The sequence below is a fragment of the Lacerta agilis genome, chromosome 3 (assembly GCF_009819535.1).
Source record: "Lacerta agilis isolate rLacAgi1 chromosome 3, rLacAgi1.pri, whole genome shotgun sequence".
In the NCBI taxonomy this organism is placed as follows: domain Eukaryota; kingdom Metazoa; phylum Chordata; class Lepidosauria; order Squamata; family Lacertidae; genus Lacerta; species Lacerta agilis.
Window position 1 is genome coordinate 70,717,297 of NC_046314.1, and position 21,376 is coordinate 70,738,672.

At 41.8% G+C, this 21,376-nt stretch overlaps 1 protein-coding gene across 2 annotated transcripts in view; it reads left to right on the plus strand.

Annotated features, from left to right (window-relative positions):
- Nucleotides 1-21,376, plus strand: part of SMOC2 (SPARC related modular calcium binding 2) — a 140,885-nt gene that overhangs the window by 65,070 nt on the left and 54,439 nt on the right. Inside the window, exons 3-7 of one of the 2 annotated variants that reach the window (XM_033144214.1) lie at nt 3,638-3,744; nt 4,717-4,816; nt 8,544-8,591; nt 15,298-15,381; nt 16,219-16,293. In XM_033144214.1, coding sequence (XP_033000105.1) covers nt 3,638-3,744; nt 4,717-4,816; nt 8,544-8,591; nt 15,298-15,381; nt 16,219-16,293 — 414 coding nt within the window. The remainder of the gene's footprint in view (nt 1-3,637; nt 3,745-4,716; nt 4,817-8,543; nt 8,592-15,297; nt 15,382-16,218; nt 16,294-21,376) is intronic. The other variant, XM_033144215.1, reaches the window with a different exon arrangement.

Consider the following 21,376-nt stretch of genomic DNA (forward strand, 5'->3'; position numbering starts at 1 on the left):
TCATCTCCCTGTCACCCTTCAGTGATAATTCCTATATAAGAACTGATTTATAATACTATCAGCCTTGTATGAGAGAGCTTGGGTGCAAACCTTCACACATTCTTTGGGAGAATAGGTGCAATGCATCTCAGCGGGGCTTGCTCCTGACAAAGTATGTCAAGGATTGGAGCCCTCGCGTCCTGGAATTTAGATCACTTTTCCTTTTGACATTTAAACCACATGCTGCACTAAAAATGAAGACAGAAGTCCACCAAAGGAGAGATTTATTTTCAGTTGAAACACTCTCTCCATTAAAACCACATGCTAGTAAGTAATGTATAAGCAAACTTATAAGCTTAGGATAAGGCGTACGGTATGAAAGCTGGGCAAAGCAGTTGCATTTTATTCTCACTTTTTAAAACATTGGCAGTTGACTACCACAGCAGAGCCCAACTACAGCAAGAACCTTTGGTGTGAATTTAAGAAACTGGCCTTTATAGGGAAAAAAAGTGTCTCATGGCACCTTAAAGATGAATGGATTTATTGTGGCAGATGCTTTGATGGATCAGGGCCCACTTCATCAGATGCCTCAGATATGAGGGATTTTTCCTTCCAAAAACCAAAATGTACTTCTAATGAGAGTAGGAAGTTTCGCTTTTTGGAAAGCAGAAATTTGTCATTAAATGTTGTCCATATTTAAACTGAACTTTTTAAAAATTCCCCCAGTGTTGCAGTTTCAAGCACAGGAGTGATAAGCCTTTGAACTTCCATATATGAAGTGCTTTTTTCTGGGGGAATGCAGGGGTATGCATACCCCTAAACATTTTGTGAATCTTTGTATTTTTTCCCCTATTTACTGTATTTATTTTTCCTGATTTGAGCTATAAAGTGCTTTTCTTCTTTTGTCAAAATTAGAGTACCCCTAAACATTTTTTAAAGAAAAAAGCACTGCATATATGTGTACGTAAAAAAACCCTCCCAAATATCTTCAAAAGGACTTGTGGAGTGTGGGAAGTCCAAGGAAACTAAGTACACTTTTTATTGGAGATATTAATGTTGCAGTTCGAAGTGACTAGATGCATAGAAACTGAGTCCTTTTGGAAGAAAAAAACATTACCAAGGCCATAAGTTTAATTAAATATTTACTTGCAGAACTACCTTCAAAAACAAAAGCATCAAAGACGCATAAAAACGTATCCATACAATAACTTGAGGTGTCCAGCACAGGCTCAGCATATTAGAAATAACTTAAACACAATCAGAGTTAAAATAAATAAATATATAAATAAATAATTCCTTCCAGTAGCACCTTAGAGACCAACTAAGTTTGTTCTTGGTATGAGCTTTTGTGTGCATGCACACTTTTTCAGATACTGATAATCAGAGCTGATAAACATAGCGCCCTCACTCTGGCTCTGTCTGTCTGTCTGTCTGTCTCTGCATTCCAGCCCCTTTAGCGCTTGGAGCTGTTTACCTGGAGAGCTTCATTTACATCCCTACTCCAAGGAGCCTGGGAACAAAGAAAACATTCGCCATCTTGAAAGGGCGGTGGCTGTTTTCTTTGTTCTCACATGATCTGAGGTCAATCACTCACATGTTAGCTGCTAGAGAGCAACAATTAGTTAATTATCAACTCAGTTAAAGGTGAGACAGAGCTCTTCTTGTTGTACTTTAGCTTCAATGGAATATACCAATTAAACCCTTTCAGCAATACACATGGGCATTCCCATTTTAGTGTCAATTAAACCAATTATACTCAACAGTTTTAACAGAAGCAAGCATTGAAAGAAAACAGCTAGTCCTGTTGGTGCAGGAGGTGGTGGTGGAGGAAAATGATGGGGTAAGGATTTTAGGATAGGCTTCATCGGATTTCAAAGTAAGTTGAACTGTGAATCCAGGGGAGCAGGGAACTCATCGCAGAATCAGATATTTTTTACAGCATTAATTGAGTATGTATGCTGGTTAACGAATCCATTTGATTTTTACTTGGTGTTCAAATCTGATATTCATAATGGACTTTAATATTGCAGTACATAATTACAGTAACAGGAATTGGCTATGGAAGTCTTTATTAAATATGATGCTTGCAAAAGCGCAGGGTTTTTTTCCCCCCTTTTGGGCAAATTCCTGTGGTCCTGGTGCTGGTAAAGCCAACTATTTTCCTGGAAGATTGGAAATACAGCTTTGTTTTTTCATGCCTAGATCAAAATTCAGGAATTCTGCTGTCCTTCTGATGACATCATCAGGAGCACACCATGGTTCCCTAATCCTTCCCCCACTCCATGCCTAAGTACAGTGGTACCTCGGGTTAAGAAATTAATTCATTCTGGATGTCCGTTCTTAACCTGAAACTGTTCTTAACCTGAGGTACCACTTTAGCTAATGGGGCCTCCCACTGCCGCCACACGATTTCTGTTCTCATCCTGAAGCAAAGTTCTTAACCTGAGGTACTATTTCTGGGTTAGCGGAGTCTGTAACCTGAAGTGTCTGTAACCTGAAGCGTCTGTAACCCAAGGTACCACTGTGTTGTCCTTTCTGATTACCATATTTCTTTGTCATTTTCCCAGTCTAGTGGCAGTTACAGAAGTAGCAACAGCAGCAGTACTGAAAGCCCACAGCTACTTTTCTCCTTTTCCTACTTTCTGGAATCTTAGTGACCCTGGAAGATGTAGAAAACTGCATTTGCCAGTGTCTCTGGCATCCGGGATGTGAGTGGGAGGCATTTTATAGCCTCTTCTCTGCTGCTGCTTCTCTTGATGCAGTTTCCATGGTCAGAACAGATATGTAAATAGGGGACAGAGAATCAAGGTCAGGAGATTCTTTTCTGGCTCAGATTAAGACCCAAGCCAGAGAATAATTTAATGGGATGAGGGGGACTGCTGCTTGATTCAATATATGCCTGAGCATTACAAGATGAACACATTTGCATGTCGAGACCCTGCAACCACCCCCTCGGAGAGGAATAAAAACACTAAGACACAGTATATAAGGTTAATGTTATTAGGAAAATTTGGGCCACAACTTTATTGTGCCTCTGTTTAAATGGGTCCCGGCCATGCCCCCCAGCCAACCGATTGGCTGACTGGATGATGACGTTGCTGGGATCCCCCGGGTTATGCGGGACAACGTCCCCCGCCCCCCGGGGGAGTGGGTGGCCACACGGTCCACCACAACTCCTCCCCACAGGTAAATGGAGCGGATTTCTATTTCAAACCCCCTCCAAATGTATGAAACATGGTATGACAGGGAAACATTAACCACAAATGAGATATGTGTTGTTTTTTCAAGCAAGCTATATTTCAGAGACATAGTTATATTCAGTACCAAAAAGAAAAAAAAAGAAGGTCTTCTGGTATGTTAAGGCCCATCAGACAGCATGTGTGGCTGTCGTTATTGCAAAAATGTACAAGGATCCATACAATTTTGCAAAGTATACTTCATGGTCATCTGGATCAGAGGATGAGTATTCTATTCCTTTTGGGTGTTTCCTAAATTTCCCTGGCTGAAGACTTGCTCTGAATATTCAAGGAGAAAACTGACAACCCAAAAGAAGCTGTGCAGAGCCAGCCTATGGACTCACTCACACCTATTCTATTTTACGGTATTCTGGTGTAAAGAGGCACTAACATTGTATTGCTTTCCCCCTCCCTTTCTTTAGATCTTTCAAGATGTGTGGCAGAGAGGAAGTACACTCAGGAACAAGCACGCAAGGAGTTCCAGCAAGTGTTTATTCCAGAATGCAACGATGATGGCACTTACAGCCAGGTTGGCTGAAAACTCTTGAATCTTTATCTGGCATGTCTATCAATTCAGATTTATTTCTGTTGCATCTGTGCTACAGCTCATTTTTCTGACTCAGAATAACGATGGGTTGGCTCTGATGTCACAGTTCATATCTTAAAACAGCTAAAAGGAATATTCTTTCTAGTAGCACCTTAGAGACCAACTGAGTTTGTTCCTGGTATGAGCTTTCGTGTGCATGCACACTTCTTCAGATACAGTGTATCTGAAGAAGTGTGCATGCACACGAAAGCTCATACCAGGAACAAACTCAGTTGGTCTCTAAGGTGCTACTAGAAAGAATTTTCGATTTTGTTTTGACTATGGCAGACCAACACGGCTACCCACCTGTAACTGTAAAAGGAATATATGTGCCTTTATAAACTTGGGAATGTCAAACCTGAACTCTTAGCTTAATGCCAGTGAACTGTGTGACATGTGGGTCTCGCACTTGACTATAGTCAACAACATTATGAAGCAATATTTCTTCAGCTCTTTCCTGTCCATCTGATTATGCTTTGAAAGTACAGTTAAAGACTAAATGTGTCCTTGTTGATTTCCAAAGTCTGGGGTGAACATCAGGTTTTGTCCCCTCTCAGCTGAGTCCCAGATTGCATCCCATGTCCTACAGGGGAAAAAATGGAGGTCATTGACACTAGATAAAACTCTGGGTATTAGGTCTGAAGCAGCTTAGTCATGCTGGCCACATGATCCGCAAAAACTGTCTGCGGAAGCGGAGAAACGCTGGCTCCCTCGGCCTTTAAAGTGAGATGAGCACTGCAACCCCAGAGTCGTTTGCAACTGGACTTAATTGTCAGGGCTACCTTTACCTTTAATGGTAATATAGAGGATTGTGGCAGAATATAGTAGCTAATTGATAAAACTGTTTTTAATGAAAATTTGAAACGCTGAACTGTGCATGTTCTGTTACATATACTTTGTGTTGTTTTCTGACAGGTTCAGTGCCACAGCTACACAGGCTACTGTTGGTGTGTCACTTCCAATGGTCGTCCCATCAGTGGTACAGCCGTAGCACATAAAACTCCACGTTGCCCAGGTAAAAACATATATCATGTCTAAAAGAATCTGTTCAACTTTTTATCTGACTGTTTTAATCTGGCTATAAGCATACTGTTTACCAGGAAAGAAAAGATCCTACATCTGGTGCAGTAATGGAAATTTCCTACACTCACAGATAGACATTTCAGCTTTCCTGAAAAGCTCAACTAATTCTCTATTAAGGTTGGCTTTTAAGCCTCACACTGGATTAGATGATTTTTCTTCCTTCTTGGATTCCATGTGGTTTGGTTTCCCATCATTTGAGTGGAGTTATGAATTTAGGATTTGGATGAACCTCATGTCCCAACGTAATAGCCAACAGTACTTCAAACAGCAAACTAACTTCCTATTGAAGTTATTAAACGAAGATTGTAGTTTTATAGATCTTCCGTGCAAAACTTAAATGACCTCAGACCAATATGTAGGGCAGGCCCACAAGGGATGAAATTCAATCCAAAATTCAACCCACCATTCAGTCCACAGTCTTGCAAGCCAAACAGCCAATTCCACGTTTTACCTCTAAGTCCTAAGAATCCCCAAACACCACTTTATGGGGGCATTTGGAGAGCCAACACACTGTCAAGGTTTAGGAAGGTTTAAGGTGGCCCTACAAACAAAACTGCATTTCTCCCCCCCCCTCCAGTGTCCCACCTCACTTCCCCCCACTCTTGCCTGTGGTAGCTTCTGGGGCTGGATATCTGGAAACTGGGGCAGTGAACATCTCTGAGTGAGAGGCATGTTCCATAGATACTGAAAGAGATGGTGGTACATGCCTTATGGAAAAAACCTATTGTTGGGTCACTTAGATTTGTATGATTACCATCCAAGCAGTTTCAAATACTCCCCTCCCCAAAAAAGTGGCTAGTGCCTAGTCAACTCCAGGCTTTCTTTGATTATACTTTCTTTGATGATCTAGATCCCTTCTAGTTTGATTTTGGCTCTTTTGGGGGGGACAGAAACTGCCTTGGTTACTCTAGTGCAGGGGTGGCCAACTCCCACAGACTACTCACAGAGTTAAAAACTGGCAATGATCTACCCCCTTTTTGGGGTTCAGGTCTAAGTTGTTGAGCTTTTTTTTTAGAAAGGAGGAAGGCCCATTTTTGGGGGATTCAGGTCAGAGTTTTTTCAGGGAGGAGGTAAAATGTAAAATGTTGAGCTTTTTTTAGGGGAGCCACAGTTGTTCAGCATCTTTGGGGGGAGCCCGATGATCTACCAGTGATCTACCGCAGATGTCCAGTGATCTACCGTTAGATCACGATCTACCTGTTGGACATGCCTGCTCTAGTGGATAACTTGCCTAGAATTGCCTTTTGATATACAAAGAAAATTGGTTTCCAGATCTCAGCCCCAACTTCTCACAAAGAGAATAATTGCCAGATCAATGGGCCCAAGGACTGTGGGCAACAGTGATAAAAAACATATGTGAATGAAGGTGCTCCAATGAATCCAGTGCATTTTTAAATCCTTAAGTGGGCACAATCTAGTCAAAGTTCACCCCTTTTAACTGTGGAGAGCATTGAACTTCTGAGTTAACTCAAAGCCTTGAGTCTTCACAAAAAGCTCAAACTGATGGGTTTACTATTGGATGCTTTATGAGACAGAATTCAGTCTGTTTTATATATACATATTGTCATCCAGGGTGGACGTATCAAATTAGTGTTGAAGCTCATCCTCCCCCCGCCCGGCTCCTTTTGTGTTTCTTGCACAAAAGATGGACGTGATCCATTTAAAAAAAATGAGCTTTATTTGTGTAATATTCATTTAAAATGCATTACATTATGGAGTTGGGGAAGATATCCCATATTCTTCCTCTGCAAGGGTCCTAGAAGATAAATTAATTACTTGGTTTGGTATGATACAATAGACTGTAGGTGGAGTTCAACATTGCTGAACAATCACTCCTCTCCCTCTACCACTATTCTAGGGGTTCTCCCCCAGTTTGAGCCAATTTCAGTGCACCTGGATCATGGGGGGAGGAAGGGGGGAACCCATTGCACAGGTGGAAGACCTCATGCTAGGCTTGCACTGACAGGACTCATTAGGTAGGGTAGCCATATTTCAAAAAGTGAAAATCCAGACAGAAAACTTGTTGAGCTTGCAAAATTGCAAATAAATTGGACGTTTTTGAGCTATTTTTTAGGGAAATCAGCAAAAATAACTTTGCAGACATTGGTTGCCAAACATCCGGATTATCCCTGATAATCTGCCCGGACACTGCTTTCGGCTGCAGTATTCTGGGTATGTCCAGGAAATTCTGGACATAGGGCACCCAGGTGAATCCTGCTTTCAGTTCTCATACATTTGGTCCTTCAGTGGGTTTTCCCATGGCCTTGGATGTACCCCTAGAAATTGTCTGTAGCTAAACTACAGACCCTGTTGGTGTCCCCCCCCTGAATCCTCACTAGATTCACTCAAGTCTATCTGTATTATGCCACCCACTGAACTCTTTCAACACTGTTCTTGCAGATTAACTGAAATCCCAGTTATTTGTTATCTAACTCATTGCCTTCCACATGAGCTCACATAGGTCACAGTGTAACTCTATGGATACAACATTCCTGGGCATCTGGTTATCTGCATGTTCCCACTGTTTCTTGGACAAGGCTGTTTGGATAAATGAGGCTGTGCTGTGTTTGCTACAATTGATCCATCTTTGAAAAACAGTTAGGCCACCAATATTAAAATCAACTTTGCACACCCCAGTCTTAGACGATGGGCACTAAGCATTATTTCAGTTCACAGGTTCTCCAGTGCTTCCCCTGCCCCCATTAGTCAACTATTGTAAGAAAACCGGTCAACTTGAGAGGTATAGAGTAATCAAATGTGCTCTCCTGGCAGCATAAAGACAGCATAAAGATAAATACTCCCATCCCCCACAAACTGTCTGCTGAAAAGTACCAGATGCAACACAGACATTTTTACTGCTCCCTAAGTCAAGATATCAACATTTAGGGAACTGAAAGAAATTCCAGAGCCACTGAGCCCTTGGGAGACGGAACGGAAATTTAGAAACAGGTGTTAAATGGTTGCAGGGAAATCTGATGTACGTACACCCTGTTGTTAGCTAACGTTTCCCCTGAAGTTGTGTGCAAACATCTTTGCTTCTGCATAGTTTCTTCCTCATGTGCTTAGCACTATGGGAGTTGTGAACAGCATCCTGTAAGTGATTCACAGAATCATTTGTTTTGCTTTCCCTCCTCAGTTCTTATATATTACCACAACCTTGCCAAGGTTGCCAACTCGCTCTTGCTCTCCTTGGGGCAGATTGACAGTGTGCATTTTGCAAACGCATGGCTTCCCACAAGAATCCTGGGAACTGTAGTTTGCTAAGAGTGCTGGGAATGGTAGCCCTGCAAGGGGAAAACCCTAGGCCCCAGGATTCATTGAAGGAAGCCATGTCCTTTAGAAGTGTGCTGACTGTGATTTAAAAGTATAAGGTGGAATTCAGTGGTCATGCTATGATGAATGCTGTCTGCACAAGTATTTCAGCTTGCCAGACTGAATGATCTCCCTCTCCTCCCCCCATGCACTGTTCTGGGGGAGTCAGTTTCGGGAGCATGAGGGAAGATGGCGGGAAGCATCATTGTGCAAATGGAGGTCTTTGCACGGAGCTTCCACTGACGGGGTTTGTTAAGTGAATCCCACCCACTGTGTGGATCTGCTCTTGATCACACATCTGCTTTCTCCTCCTCTAATTCACCCCCCCTCCTCCTCCAACCTTTTAGGTTCCCTAAATGAGAAGCTGCCACAACGTGAAGGTACAGGAAAAACAGGTAAATATCTTATAATGAAATAGGGAATTTCCTCCACATTGACTATGGACACGTCTTTTGCCTGATAGAAGCAGCACAGGATAAGCCTGGGCACAGAGATGATTCTGTTAGATCTGACACCATCCATTCCTAGAAAATTAAGCAGTCATTGCTTTAATGTTAGGTCTGCACCAACTGCTTTTCCCTGGATGTATCTCCACTGCATGCAGGGAACAACTGGCACAGTCTGCACTGATTAAGGTGATATACATTTGCCTGCAATGTTTTTTGTCATGTCTAGTTAAACATGACAAATATATGTTTCCGCTTCATATGGTAGGCTCGGGGCTTACTTGTATGCTCCCCCACTTTATCCTTACAACAACCCTGTGAGGTAGGTTAGGATAGGAGATAATGCTGGGCTGAATATTACCCAGTGAGCTTGATGGATTGGTGGCAATTTGACCCTGGGTCTCCCTAGTTCAATGCCAAGACTCTAACCAGCCTGTTGTTTCAAGTAAGTAACTTGATTTAGTTTTCAGTGTTAACCTGCTGGCAAGTAGAGGCCACGTCCTGGTGGATTTCCGTAGATATAAATCTCCTGAAAAATATTCCTGCCTGACATTCTAAACAGCAAGCTGGAGCACATTCCTGTGGGGTAATTACTGCAAATACAAATAAGGTTGGACGCCTACTGACAAGCAGATGTATTAACGTTATCTTAGCAGTATTCATATTTTTGTTTTCACCCAGCCTGGAACAGAAGAGTCCCAGAGCTATCAAACATTATTACCATGAGACATGATTGTCACATTTCCCCACAACCTTGAAGCACGGTTGTCCTGTGACTATCTAAGGGATGTGGCGAAGATTCACACATTTGAATATAAAGCTACAAGCATTTGAGCACCCAGTTTGAATGTTTGTAAGCATGACTGAGGCAAGCAGGACTTGTGCTAGCCATGTCTTGTGACCGCCGCTGCTTCTTTCCCCTGCCTCAAGGCGCAGTAAATTATTTCCCGCTTTGTAGAGAGATATCCCACCTGGGACGAGACTTTGCAAACATTCCCTGATCTTCTTGTTCTAATTGGACATTCAAAAATGTCCAATTATCTTCTACTTTCATATTTCCCCTTTCATTGTGTACTCTGACATTTCATCCTTTGGAATTAATGATTTTTACATCCAACCTAACTATTTCAGTTCCAGACACATGGAACTAGTCATGTATAAGTGACTTATGACATATTCCCAGGGCTTTCCCTCCCTCCAACCAGAACTTGCTGGAACTCAGTTCCAGCACCTCTCAGGTGGGAGCCATTGCAATGATAAGACAACAAGGGAGGAATTCATGGTGAGTTCTGACACCTCTTTTTCTAGAAAAACAGCACTCCATATTCCTGTCTAAGTTATTGGCCTCTGCCATCATTTCAGCAGAACAGCCCAAATAAGTATTGCTATGCAAATAGGAATGGAAAGCTGTGGATTTTCCTCCTTGAATTAAGACAATTGTTTTTAGCTCATCTGAGATTAAACCTTTTCTATGTTCAAAATTTCAGTTGTATCAAAAGTAGAGTCTCCATGAAATTGTTGCGTTACTGGGGATATATATATATATATATATATATATATATGTATAATGTCTCTATTGACCCTCATCCTAGTGCATCAGACCATTCTGCACCTTTTTGTAAGGCCAATTTTGGTTTAGGATCAAAATGTCAGTGCCATTATTTCATCCATCACTGTGGCAACTGAGATTAAATTCTCTTAAGATGAGTTATTGTAATGATTTAAACTGATGGATCATATTCAGAGCCAAGAAGTTGCTGTTATTATTAATGATATATCCTTATAGCTTTTTATGGGCTGGTGCTAAAATCATTCATATGTCTGGACCAGTTTACCTCCCACTGTAGTCGGTGGCATTAGCTCCAAGATTAATGGTAATGCATATTCAACTATATTTAATGTGTGGGGTTTTCCCCTCCCTCTAAGTGCCCATGCTAAGGATATGTGACAGATGGGAAATTATGTAACTATCCTTAATTTATGATCCTGCACAGGATCCTTAGGAATAATTGCCATTTTATGTTTTACTCCTATGAAAAGAATCAGTAGCTGTTTAAACTGAGTAATATAAATTATGTATATATTACTCGAGGACAATCTTTCTTTGATACGTTTGCCAGGCAAATGCGTAGGCTCCAGGTGTTCATAACTTTCTAAAGAAACTCAATACAGATCATAAATTTTGTTGTTTTGGCACTCTGCGTAGCCAGCATGCGCTGTGCCCATCTTTAAAAGTTTCCTGGGTTTTGAGGCTGGGCAGCAATGAATAGGTTTTATCACCTGCCCCCAGCTACAAACAGTGCCTGATATATATGGAACAAAACCAGGTGTGAATCTGGAAACTTTATAAAGCCAACTCCTGCCACGGAGGCCGATCAGCTGCCAGACCCTATTTACCTAAACATGGCAGAATTACTGTTAGGCTTAATACTTCGCAATGTAGGTATCTTGAATTATGTTTAAGGGGGTGTCTTGGAATGCCAGTTGCCAGTCAGAGCCAACATGTGTTTTGTATGATCAGCATGTTTTGTGTTGAAAAGTTTTGCAGGGATCAGCTATACGTATTCCATGTAATGTTATCAGACCTTTAAAAGGCACTCAGTTAAAAAAAAATATGAAAGGGAACTCTGTATTTTTAGTGTCAAACTAAAGCTGGACATAGGATTAGAATTAGTATTATTTGCATTTAGGATTTTGTGGGACTCTTCCCCCAGCAATGTCTACCCCCCAAAAAAAAACCCACACTCATCTTAAAGCCCACAAATCTAAAACAAGATGCTTTGTTGCCTCAATTTTAAAAATGTTCATATTCATATAATTTGCGCATCTGTGTTTCACAGAAGCATAGAATTGTAGAGTCAGAAGTGACCTCAAGTGTTGTCTAGTCCAAACCCCTGAATGCAGGAATCTCAGCAGGGCAAGGGTTCCTTTTAGTGCACTTCCATGTATGTTTCTTTAGACATGGCCAATATACTTTTGTGCACCCCACATCAAATAGGGGGCGGTTTTTTCATGGTCGTGCGCAGCCCCCCCCCCCCCACGATCCTATGCGGCTCCCTAAAATACAACCTGGCTTTGCCCCCTCCCACGCTGCATACCTGGAGGTTCCCACCTAACCTCAGAGTCATTATTCCATTAGGGAGTCACATGGGGTTGGGGGTGTGTGTCTCTGCTTGTCCACGCAAATATATGGTTGCATGCCACCCTAATGTCTAAGCAGTGTGAGGTTCCAGGCGCTTATGCAGAGTTCAGTTTCCTTGGAATGAGGGACAAAGGAGAATGGTGTCTTTAGGATATATGGTTGATTTGCACATATATAAAACCTAAGTCTATGATGGAGGGGCTTATAGCATTATCACTCCAAAAGGAATGATAATGCCCAGTCTGCTTCTTGCTTTTCACTCACAAGCCTCAACTCTGGCTTTTGTCTTTTTAATTACCAGACCCTTGAGGGAGTGGGGCCCACCCATTTCTCTTCTGGCACAGAGCCACTTCCTTTGTTACCTTAACAATTCAAACTTAGTGGGCCATTGCCTAGAAGCTGGCTTGGCCATTCCAGCTATTGGATCCTTGTTGGATCCAGGAATTGGAAGGGACTTGGGCATACAGCCAACCTGTCCCAAACTCACAACTCTATGAACAGCCAGCAGCAGCACTTGCGATGGGATGGAGACACTCTCCTGACACCTGGATAGGAATGGGGATGGGGTGAGTCAGCAGCAAGTTGGGGGCCAGGTGGTTGCACCAGTGAGACTTGCCACTGCCACTCTAGTGCTTCTTCTGGTGCAACCTCACAACCCCTAACCCAACAGCCACCCCTGCCTAACCCTGCCCAGCAGCAGTGATGTCAGGATTTCACCCCACCACATGCACAGCTGAGCAGCTTCCAAGGAAGTAATGCTGGCAGAAGCAACTACATAGGCTGCCGGGGTGTTAGGTGAAAATGGGGGTGTTGGACACAGCAAAGAAGGGCAGCAGCACTCTTACTTAGTGCTAGTCATCTGTTCAGAATTGCAGGAGCAGAAGCTGACTAAATCCAAGTTTCCTTCCCTTCACCGACTACTTCATCATTATTATTTTTGGCATTCTTGAAAAAAAACCGTGCTCTCTCCGATGAGCATTAATCCTAGCAAACACCTCTGTGGTTCTTACCTGAGAAATGTTTGCTGGCAACCGTAGTCTGTGTGAGATGCCAGGAACTCAGCTAAATATCTAAAACCAGCCATGAAATAATGATTTACGAAGTTGCTTGCATGATGTAAAAAGGCCCTATGGCACCCTTTTAGGAATCTGACGCAAACAGAAGGGTATTTGTTTCGACAAATTCAAACAAATTTCTCAGCAGCGCAGCCACCGTACACACAAAAAGAGACTAGCTGTCCTCTCTCCAAAAAATCTTGGCCTCCTCTTGTCAGCTTCTTGCCTTTTCTCTCTCCTCTGCCAGATACTGTGTTCCTCTCATTTTGTGCAATATTGGTTGAACATTATGAGAGAAAGCCACAGACACACACACACACACACACCTAGTCTTTCTAGGCTCTTCAGAGGTAGCTGTTTCCTTTAGAGGTTACTTGAGTTACCCAGAAGTTAGCCTCACACAGAATGCTGTCAGTATTCTCATGGCATCTTTGGATGTTCTCTGGCAGTGACCACTACTGATGACAAGCCAGTGCAGTTGCAGTGTATACTATTGCTGTACAGGATTGTGACTTGATGATGACAAGGTTCTGGAGAGACTCACCTGCTCAGCACTGGAAAAGGCCTTTTAAACATCACTTAGCCAACTGCATTGGTGCATTCCTTTTGTTTGAGGAACATCATCATTATTTTAGTTAGTTAGTTAGTTAGTTATCAAAATTTATATGTTGTTGTTGTTGTTTAGTCATGTCCGACTCTTTGTGACCCCGTGGACCAAAGCATGCCAGGCACTCCCGTCTTCCACTGCCTCCCGCAGTTTGGTCAGACTCATGTTGGTAGCTTCGAGAACACTGTCCAACCATCTCGTCCTCTGTCGTCCCCTTCTCCTTGTGCCCTCCATCTTTCCCAACGTCAGGGTGTTTTCCAGGGAGTCTTCTCTTTTCATGAGGTGGCCAAAGAAATTTATATACCACTTGATTATAAAAGAAAAAACTCTAATAATATTATTATATTCTTCAAAAGAATAAAAAAATCAGAAGAATATAAAATAAAACACTGAAATTATCTGTAAAAACAGATTAAAACAGTGGTGCTTTTGTAAAGATTAAAATCGACACCAGCTTTGGATTTGACTACTATCCAAGGAAAAGACAGAACTTGAGATGGGACACAGTCCACAGGCAACAGCCCTGGTCATTTCAGTAAGGTTTCAAGAATCTTATTCCAGTCTTTCTTCCAGGGCTGGAGAACTTTTAGGTTTCTGAAGTGCCATCTTTAATCAGCCCTAGCCATCATGGCTCATAGTCAGATTCCCCATCCTTGCTTATGTGAAAAGATGAATTTTCAGACAAACTGCCCCCCCCAATGTAAATAATGAAAGCATTGTTTTCCCAAAGTGCTTTGATTTTGCAAAGGTTTTGTGGCATTTGGTCTTAACTTGAATCAACACATTTTACAGGACTCAATCTCTTTCTATTTTTACTATATTTTCCTTTGTTGGGCAGTGTGAGTATAGGAAATATGCAGGAAGAAAGCAAATCAAAACTTGTCTAGAGAACTTGTTTGTGTAATCTGCAGAAGAATTAGCAGCATTTTGCTGTGCCAAACTCTGCTTTTGTTTCAGGTTTCTGTAAATCCAGTTGCCTGCTGCATACAGGCCATTTCTTTCAGACTGTACACAGACAAAATGGATGGTCTGTATTGCTTGGTCTGAGCACAGAGAAAACGGATGGTCAGCATTGTTTGGTCAGAGCATGGACTGAAGAAGTGCATTTCCCCAATGCTTGTGATTTCACAAAAAAGCACTTTGTGCTCTTGACAGACTATTCAGACAACCCATTTGCCATGTGAACATATTTAAAACTCTTTCCTGTGTACGTTTCGCTCTTTATTATTTGGCAAACGGCTTTCTGTATGGATCTGCCCACATGAACCTTTGTAAAATAAAACCCTCAAAGCAGTTTTGAATCAAGGAGTGTATAAATGATAAGAAATTAAATAAATGAGTTTTATCTGACACAGCAGGAATCTCTGCAAATGCATTTTGGATTTAGTGACTAAACTGGCCAGAGCATCAGGAAACGTTCCTTTGGCACCATCTATGCACAAAAGAGAGAGATTTATCTTGTGAACCTCTCTGAAATCTTTTAATGAAGAGTGGTACATAAATCTAATAAATAAATAAAAAAACAAAAATATTGGCATGTTTCAGGAGACCCTTCCAAACAAGTGGAGATCCACCCCACCTCCCAACAGCCCAATGAGGGCTGAGTGTGCTCAGGGGAACAGAATGCTGATTGGAAGTCTTGGCGGGGCAGGGGAGACACAGCCAATGAAGGGAGAGGGAAAGGATTCCTATACAGGCAGGGCAAAATTTTGTTGAAGGTCCCACTTTAAAAAAAATTGTATATGATAACACTGACATTATTTGCTTATGTACTGGATGGCTAGGGCTACATGCAAATTATTAGTCTCAATCAAGTATGTCCCCTTATTTAGCTTACTCTCATAATTGTAGTCTCCTTGCAAATCTTTTCCATTCTGAATTCAGATGATGCTTCAGCTCCTGCACTGGAGACTCAGCCCCAAGGTGATGAAGAAGGTGAGCATTTCTGGAAATGGGATGGGAAGACTACGGAAACAATGTCTATACTGTGTGTGTGTGTGTGTGTGTGTGTGTGTGTGTGTGTGTGTGCCATTTGCCCACAGTATTATGTTGCAGAAAAGATGCCTATTTTTGTGTTTCTAGGAGATATCCTAGATTGAAGAACACAACCCTTTTACATGTTTGATGAAAGTAACTTTCTGCACCCAGTGAAGTGGAATCTTTCATGGAGAACTGGGCTACCATCAGCTACTAGCCACAGTGGTTGTGTTCTTCCTCCACTGTCAAAAGACAATATGCCTCAATCTCTGGGAATCCAAGTAGGGAGAGTGTTGTTGAACTTGGGTCCTGCCTGCTTTTGGCTACTGTGAGAACAGGATGCTGGACTAGATGGGCCTTTGGCCCGCCTGATCCAACAAGGCTTTTCTTCTCTTTGCATGCCATCAGTGAAAGCTTATGCTACAATACGTAGCCTTTTAGCCTTTAAGGTGATACAAGAATTTTTGTTGGTTTCCAAAGCTCACTAGGATCACATAGCTCAATAAGGAACTGTGATGGACCTCATAAGCACAGCAGGGTTTATGACTGAAGAATATGAACTGCACTGACTATCCCATTAAATCTTTAATTTACAGTGTCATTTAATATGGACTTGATTTCTATTGATAACATGCATTTCATCTCCTCTTAAATATCACTATTCAACCTTTTCTAAACTTGTTTCTCAGCCTTGCTGTGTTTATTAGGTTACTTAATATTTTCTTGCAATAAATCTAGCCTGTCATCACTTATATTTTCCATTATAATGATCTCATTTTGTTCTTAATTTTCTAGATATAGCTTCTCGATACCCTACATTATGGACTGAGCAAGTAAAGAGCCGACAGAATAAGACCAATAAAAATTCTGGTAAGATGATAGAGCATAATTATTTTGATGCCGTTAATAAAGCTAAAATTAAAACAGAGCCTTAGCTAAGTTTCATACTTAGATATTACCCCCTCCCCCTTATAACCCTTTCAAGTTAACCAGGATATCATTTTTGTAGCTTTCCTCCTTCTTTAACACTTGGCGAAGGACATGAATATGTTCTTCTGGTGTACAGGTTACCACAGGGATTGACTCTTCATTTCCACCACTCCCCAGCTTGGTACTCATATTTGTTATCAAATAGGTGGCCACTTATGTGTGTCCCCCCCCACCCCACCCAAAGGAAATTCCTCACCGAACCAAAGGGGGAAATTTGCATACAATTGTTTTATTTTAAATTGAGATACAATATATTTCACCATACTAGAATAGACTGTGACCATGTGACCCACATGCCTGCTCATTCTGCTGTAAAGGTGCTGATGGCTGATGGGCAGCTTCACAGCTGATGCTTTCTCTTATTAGGGTTCTTTAAACTGGGCAGCTCTTCAAACAGAAGGTGCCTTCAAATAAAGGATTCTTCTATGAAAGATGTACAAATGTACAAATGTACAAAATGCTCTCTCTTATTGGGGTTCTTTAAACCCAGACTTGGACTGGGCAGCTCTTCAAACAGAAGATGCTTTCAAATAAAGGATTCTTCTATGAAAGCTGAAGAAATAAGAGTAGAGTCCTTTGTAAAGTATAAGTATGGGTGGGTTGAGGCAGCCAGAAATTCTTCCGCAGGTTGGGTTTTGATTTGAAGAGAATTAATTTGAGGCAGGCATTGATGAGCCCCCAAAGACTGTATATGAGCCCGCTTCTGAAGAATGTCACAGGTATCTCTAGTGAAAAGCATCTAGTATCTAGCATTGAAAAGGTATTGTGATGGGTGCACAGAAGCAGGAAAAGGATATTGCCATTGAGCAGGTTGGAAAGACACTATGCCCTTACCATTGAGACCTGCAGAGCAACTGTGGAGGCAGCTGTAGCCAAGGGCTTAGCTTCTGATTGGCTAAACACACCCAGCTTGGGCTGCACACCTGAAAATTTACAAAAAAAAATTATTCTGAACTAGGGGATAAATTCAGTTGGGTTCACATTTTTACGCCCCCTTTCCCAATTTGCACAAAAAAATCAACTCTACCCTGTAATTTGCACTTCGCTCGCCTTTGTGGTGCAATTCTCTATCCAAAAATTGCATGCAGAAGTTCATGTAGTAGGTGAAACTGCCTATAAGGTGAAAAAGAAGGACAAAAATGCATGGCATTAGGAAAAATTGGGAAAACTGAAAGAAGGTAAAACGGGAAGATTTGTCTAGCACTCTTGTGAGCATAGAACTTCCATTGCTGCAGCACATCATTTAAGTTGGTGATGGTGTGGAGCATCCCTCCATTCCGGAATATCCTCTAATGCCATTTTTTTAAATTCCCCTTTTCTTGGCACAGAGAGTCAGAAAGAGAATACAAAAGGACTGTTTAGACAACATGTAATTGGTGTATTGGAAATTTAGATTGTTATTTTTCTGACTGATATGCAAGGGAACACAGCATTCTCGAGAGAGTAAAACAAAATGAAACAAAGCCTAGAAATGCTTCATTTTAAGTGGTATTTATTTCATTTTTATTGCACTGGAGATTAGTTAGGGCCAAAACAAAGGAGTTATTGTGTTTGGAACCAACTTTACTTATTCAAAAGTCTCACGTGTGCAAATGCAAGAGACCACAAACGAAAACAAAGTAGCAACCAGTATTCACCCTAGTGTAGCACTTTGTGGGCTGTAAAATCCAGCCTAACAGTCCAATCCTATTAATTGTTGTATAGAGCAGAGCAGTTCTTAGGATCTGGCAGGAATGTCATATATCTGGGGCATAATAGATGTTCTTGATCCAGCCAGGGTGGAGGGCTGTTCCAATCCTATTGCTGGCATAAGGGTTTGCTAGTGCTTTCTCAGTGCAAAGGCTTAAGACATTTGAGGGGTGAGGAGAAGTGAAGAGAGGTCAGGGCCGCCAATAATCTGGAAGAAATGTCTGGAGATCACAAATGCAGGTGGAAAAAGAAAGAAACTCTCAGGTGCACCAGGAAGTGATTTATTAGACTTAACAGAGCAGCACAGCTGTCTGCATGTTTGGACTCACCTTGGGGGCGTGGCTGTGCAATCTCATGATGAGCTCCTGCACTTTAACATTTGTCACTGGACCCAACATGTTTTGACAGAGGACTTCTTCAAGGACACCGTGAATGCATTCCCTTGAAAAGAAGGAGTGCAAAAAGCACAGTGGTTTGGCTGTATCTGCAGTTTTGGTCACATCCATGTCATCTATTTAAAGGACCAAAGAATCATGGGAACTGTAGTTTGCTTAGGATGCTGGGAATTGTACCTCTGTAAGGGATAAACTACCACTCCCAGGATTCTTTGGGGGAAGCTGTGTTCTTTAAATGCATGGTGTGGATGTGACCCTCATCTCACAGCACCCTTGAAGACCTTTGTTGAAAAGCACTGGCCTATAAGTCACTTCCCTGGGCACCTGAAGATTCCTCTTTTCTTTTCCCTCATAAAAACTCTGCAATGTGGCAAGAAGAAAGCTACCTAGCCAGCCCGGAAGCCAACATTTTTGTTGCTGTCCCGGGGTATGGAGGAGGGTTAGAAACAAGTGTGTTCTCCCTTCACTAATTTTTCTCATGGTACTCCAGTCTCTGTCCCCCTACTAGTTAACGGAGTAACTGTACCTCACCGAGTTGTTAAGATAACGAGAAAAGGTTCTTGAGGTGTTTCTGAGGACAAGGAAATATTCAGCTGTTTTGTTTTTTGTTTGTTTTTTTACAATTGCAGCCTTTTATCTTGTCTCTAATAGAGCAAAGACATCCTATTGTTTCATACAGGACATGGGAAACTTGTTCAAGTAGCCACATCAAACATCATAGACATCCAGTTTTAAAAGGTTGTGTATTTTTATTCCTGGGGGTAAGTCCCATTGAATGCAATGGGGGTTTCTCCTGAGAAGATATGTATAGGGTGTTCTCATTTAAAAAGAAGATAAGTACGGGGTGGCATCTTCTGTCTACAACTTTTTCTTGGCCAGGTAGGCAGTGGTTCAGTTTGTGGGTTGCTCTTGTTTGTTTTGTTCTTTGAAAGCCGGAACTGGTAAAATGAATTCTTTGTTCTTTATGTCTTCCTCTCCTTGCCTTTTCTAAGGGGAGATAAGCGGACTCAGACCTCCCCGGAGCAACTTGTATATATTGCTTCTTTACGCAGCCAGTCTGCTGGAATATATGTATGGCAGTTTTTGCCCTATCTTCAAAAATCCCGTTTTACGAGCCTTTTCATTTATCCTTTAATTTTACATATTAGTTTGAAATACTTACAATCTTTGGCTTCCAGCATCTCTAGCCTTTGCCTCCCACCAGGGTTAAAGACCCTCCCACCCTAAAACATTTTTTAAAAGTGCTCTGTTTAACATCTAAGAGATATCGTTTGTGTTCAGGATGTTCCACTATTTTATGGAGCCTCTACCGTGGAAACATTGGCTGGCTTTTCCCTTTTTGCAAGGCTGGTCATTTTATTTTATAGCGTATGTTAATTTAATGCCAAAAAAGATAGTAATCTTCACTGAAGTATTTTTAATTACGTTATATGACTTCTCTGCAACTCCAGAATGAAACTCCAGTCTTTTTTATTATTATTTTCATACGTAGAATCTGCTTGTCCTCCATACTTTATTAAGAGCAACCAGGAAAGCATCATAAATCTGAGGCTTGCATTTCAATAGTTGGAAGTACAGGAATGGCAAATGAATTAATTTACATGGATTTATTCAGATATGATTGCATTTTTACATCATGTATCTTAGTGTAAACTAATGAGCTCTCTCATTTGGAAGATAACCTTGTACCTGCATAAAACTTTCATGGTTTGCTTGAATAAAACACACCTAATTTCCAGCACAATCTTAACCATGTCTGCTTAGAAGTAAACCCTATCGAATTCAATGGATACTTGCTCCGATATAAGTTGGGTGAGGGTTGCAGTCGAGGTCATCAACTGCAGCCCTTCGTGACAAAGTCTGACCTTGCCACAGGCATCCATGCCCTTTTGACGTCCAGATTAGACTACTGTACTGTACTGTGCTGTCTGTGGGGCAGGCCTTGAAAACTGTTCCAAAACTGCAAATAGTGGGAAATATGGCAAACGGGATGCTGACAGGTGCTAGGCATTTTGTCCCCACCACACCAGCTTTATATGATTTACTCTGTCTAGTAGTTTCTTTCTGAGCTCAGTTCAAGGTACTCTTGCTGACCTTCAAATTCCTAAATAACATGATACCTGAGGATTGTTTTCTTCTGAATGTTTCTCCTCAGTGGTAGACAGCATTATTATTATTTATACATACATACATACATACATACATACATACATACCCTGCCCATCTGGCTGGGTTTACCTAGCCACTCTGGGCGGCTCCCAACAGAATATTAAAAACATGATAAAACATCAAATATAAAAACTTCCCTAAACAGGGTTGTCTTCAGATTTCTTCTAAAAGTCAGATATTCATTTATTTCTTTGACATCTGATGGGAGAGCATTCCACAGGGTGGACGCCACTACCAAGAAGGCCCTCTGCCTGGTTCCCTGTAACCACTCTTCTCGCAATGAGGGAACCACCAGAAGGCCCTTGGCGCTGGGCCTCATGTCCGGGTTGAACAATGGGGGTGGAGACGCTCCTTCAGGTATACTGGGCCGAGGCCATTTAGGGCTTTAAAGGTCATCACCAACACTTTGAATTGTGCTCAGAAACGTACTGGGAGCCAATGCAGGTCTTTCAGAACTGGTGTTACCGGTATATGGTGTCAGTGGTGGGGTGGAGGAACTCACATAACCTTCCAGTGGCTGAGTCACTGATGCTTATCAGGCAGGAGAGGGGAAGGTGTCAGGGAGGTCAACGCAATGTAAATGTATTGGGAGAAGCACCAGATTGACTCCACCAGTGCAAATCCCTTCACCTTGAATATTAGGCAGACACCATCATTGCATGGCCAGGCGGAGTCCCCCGAACCCCGTGCAGCCTCTGAGGGAAATAACA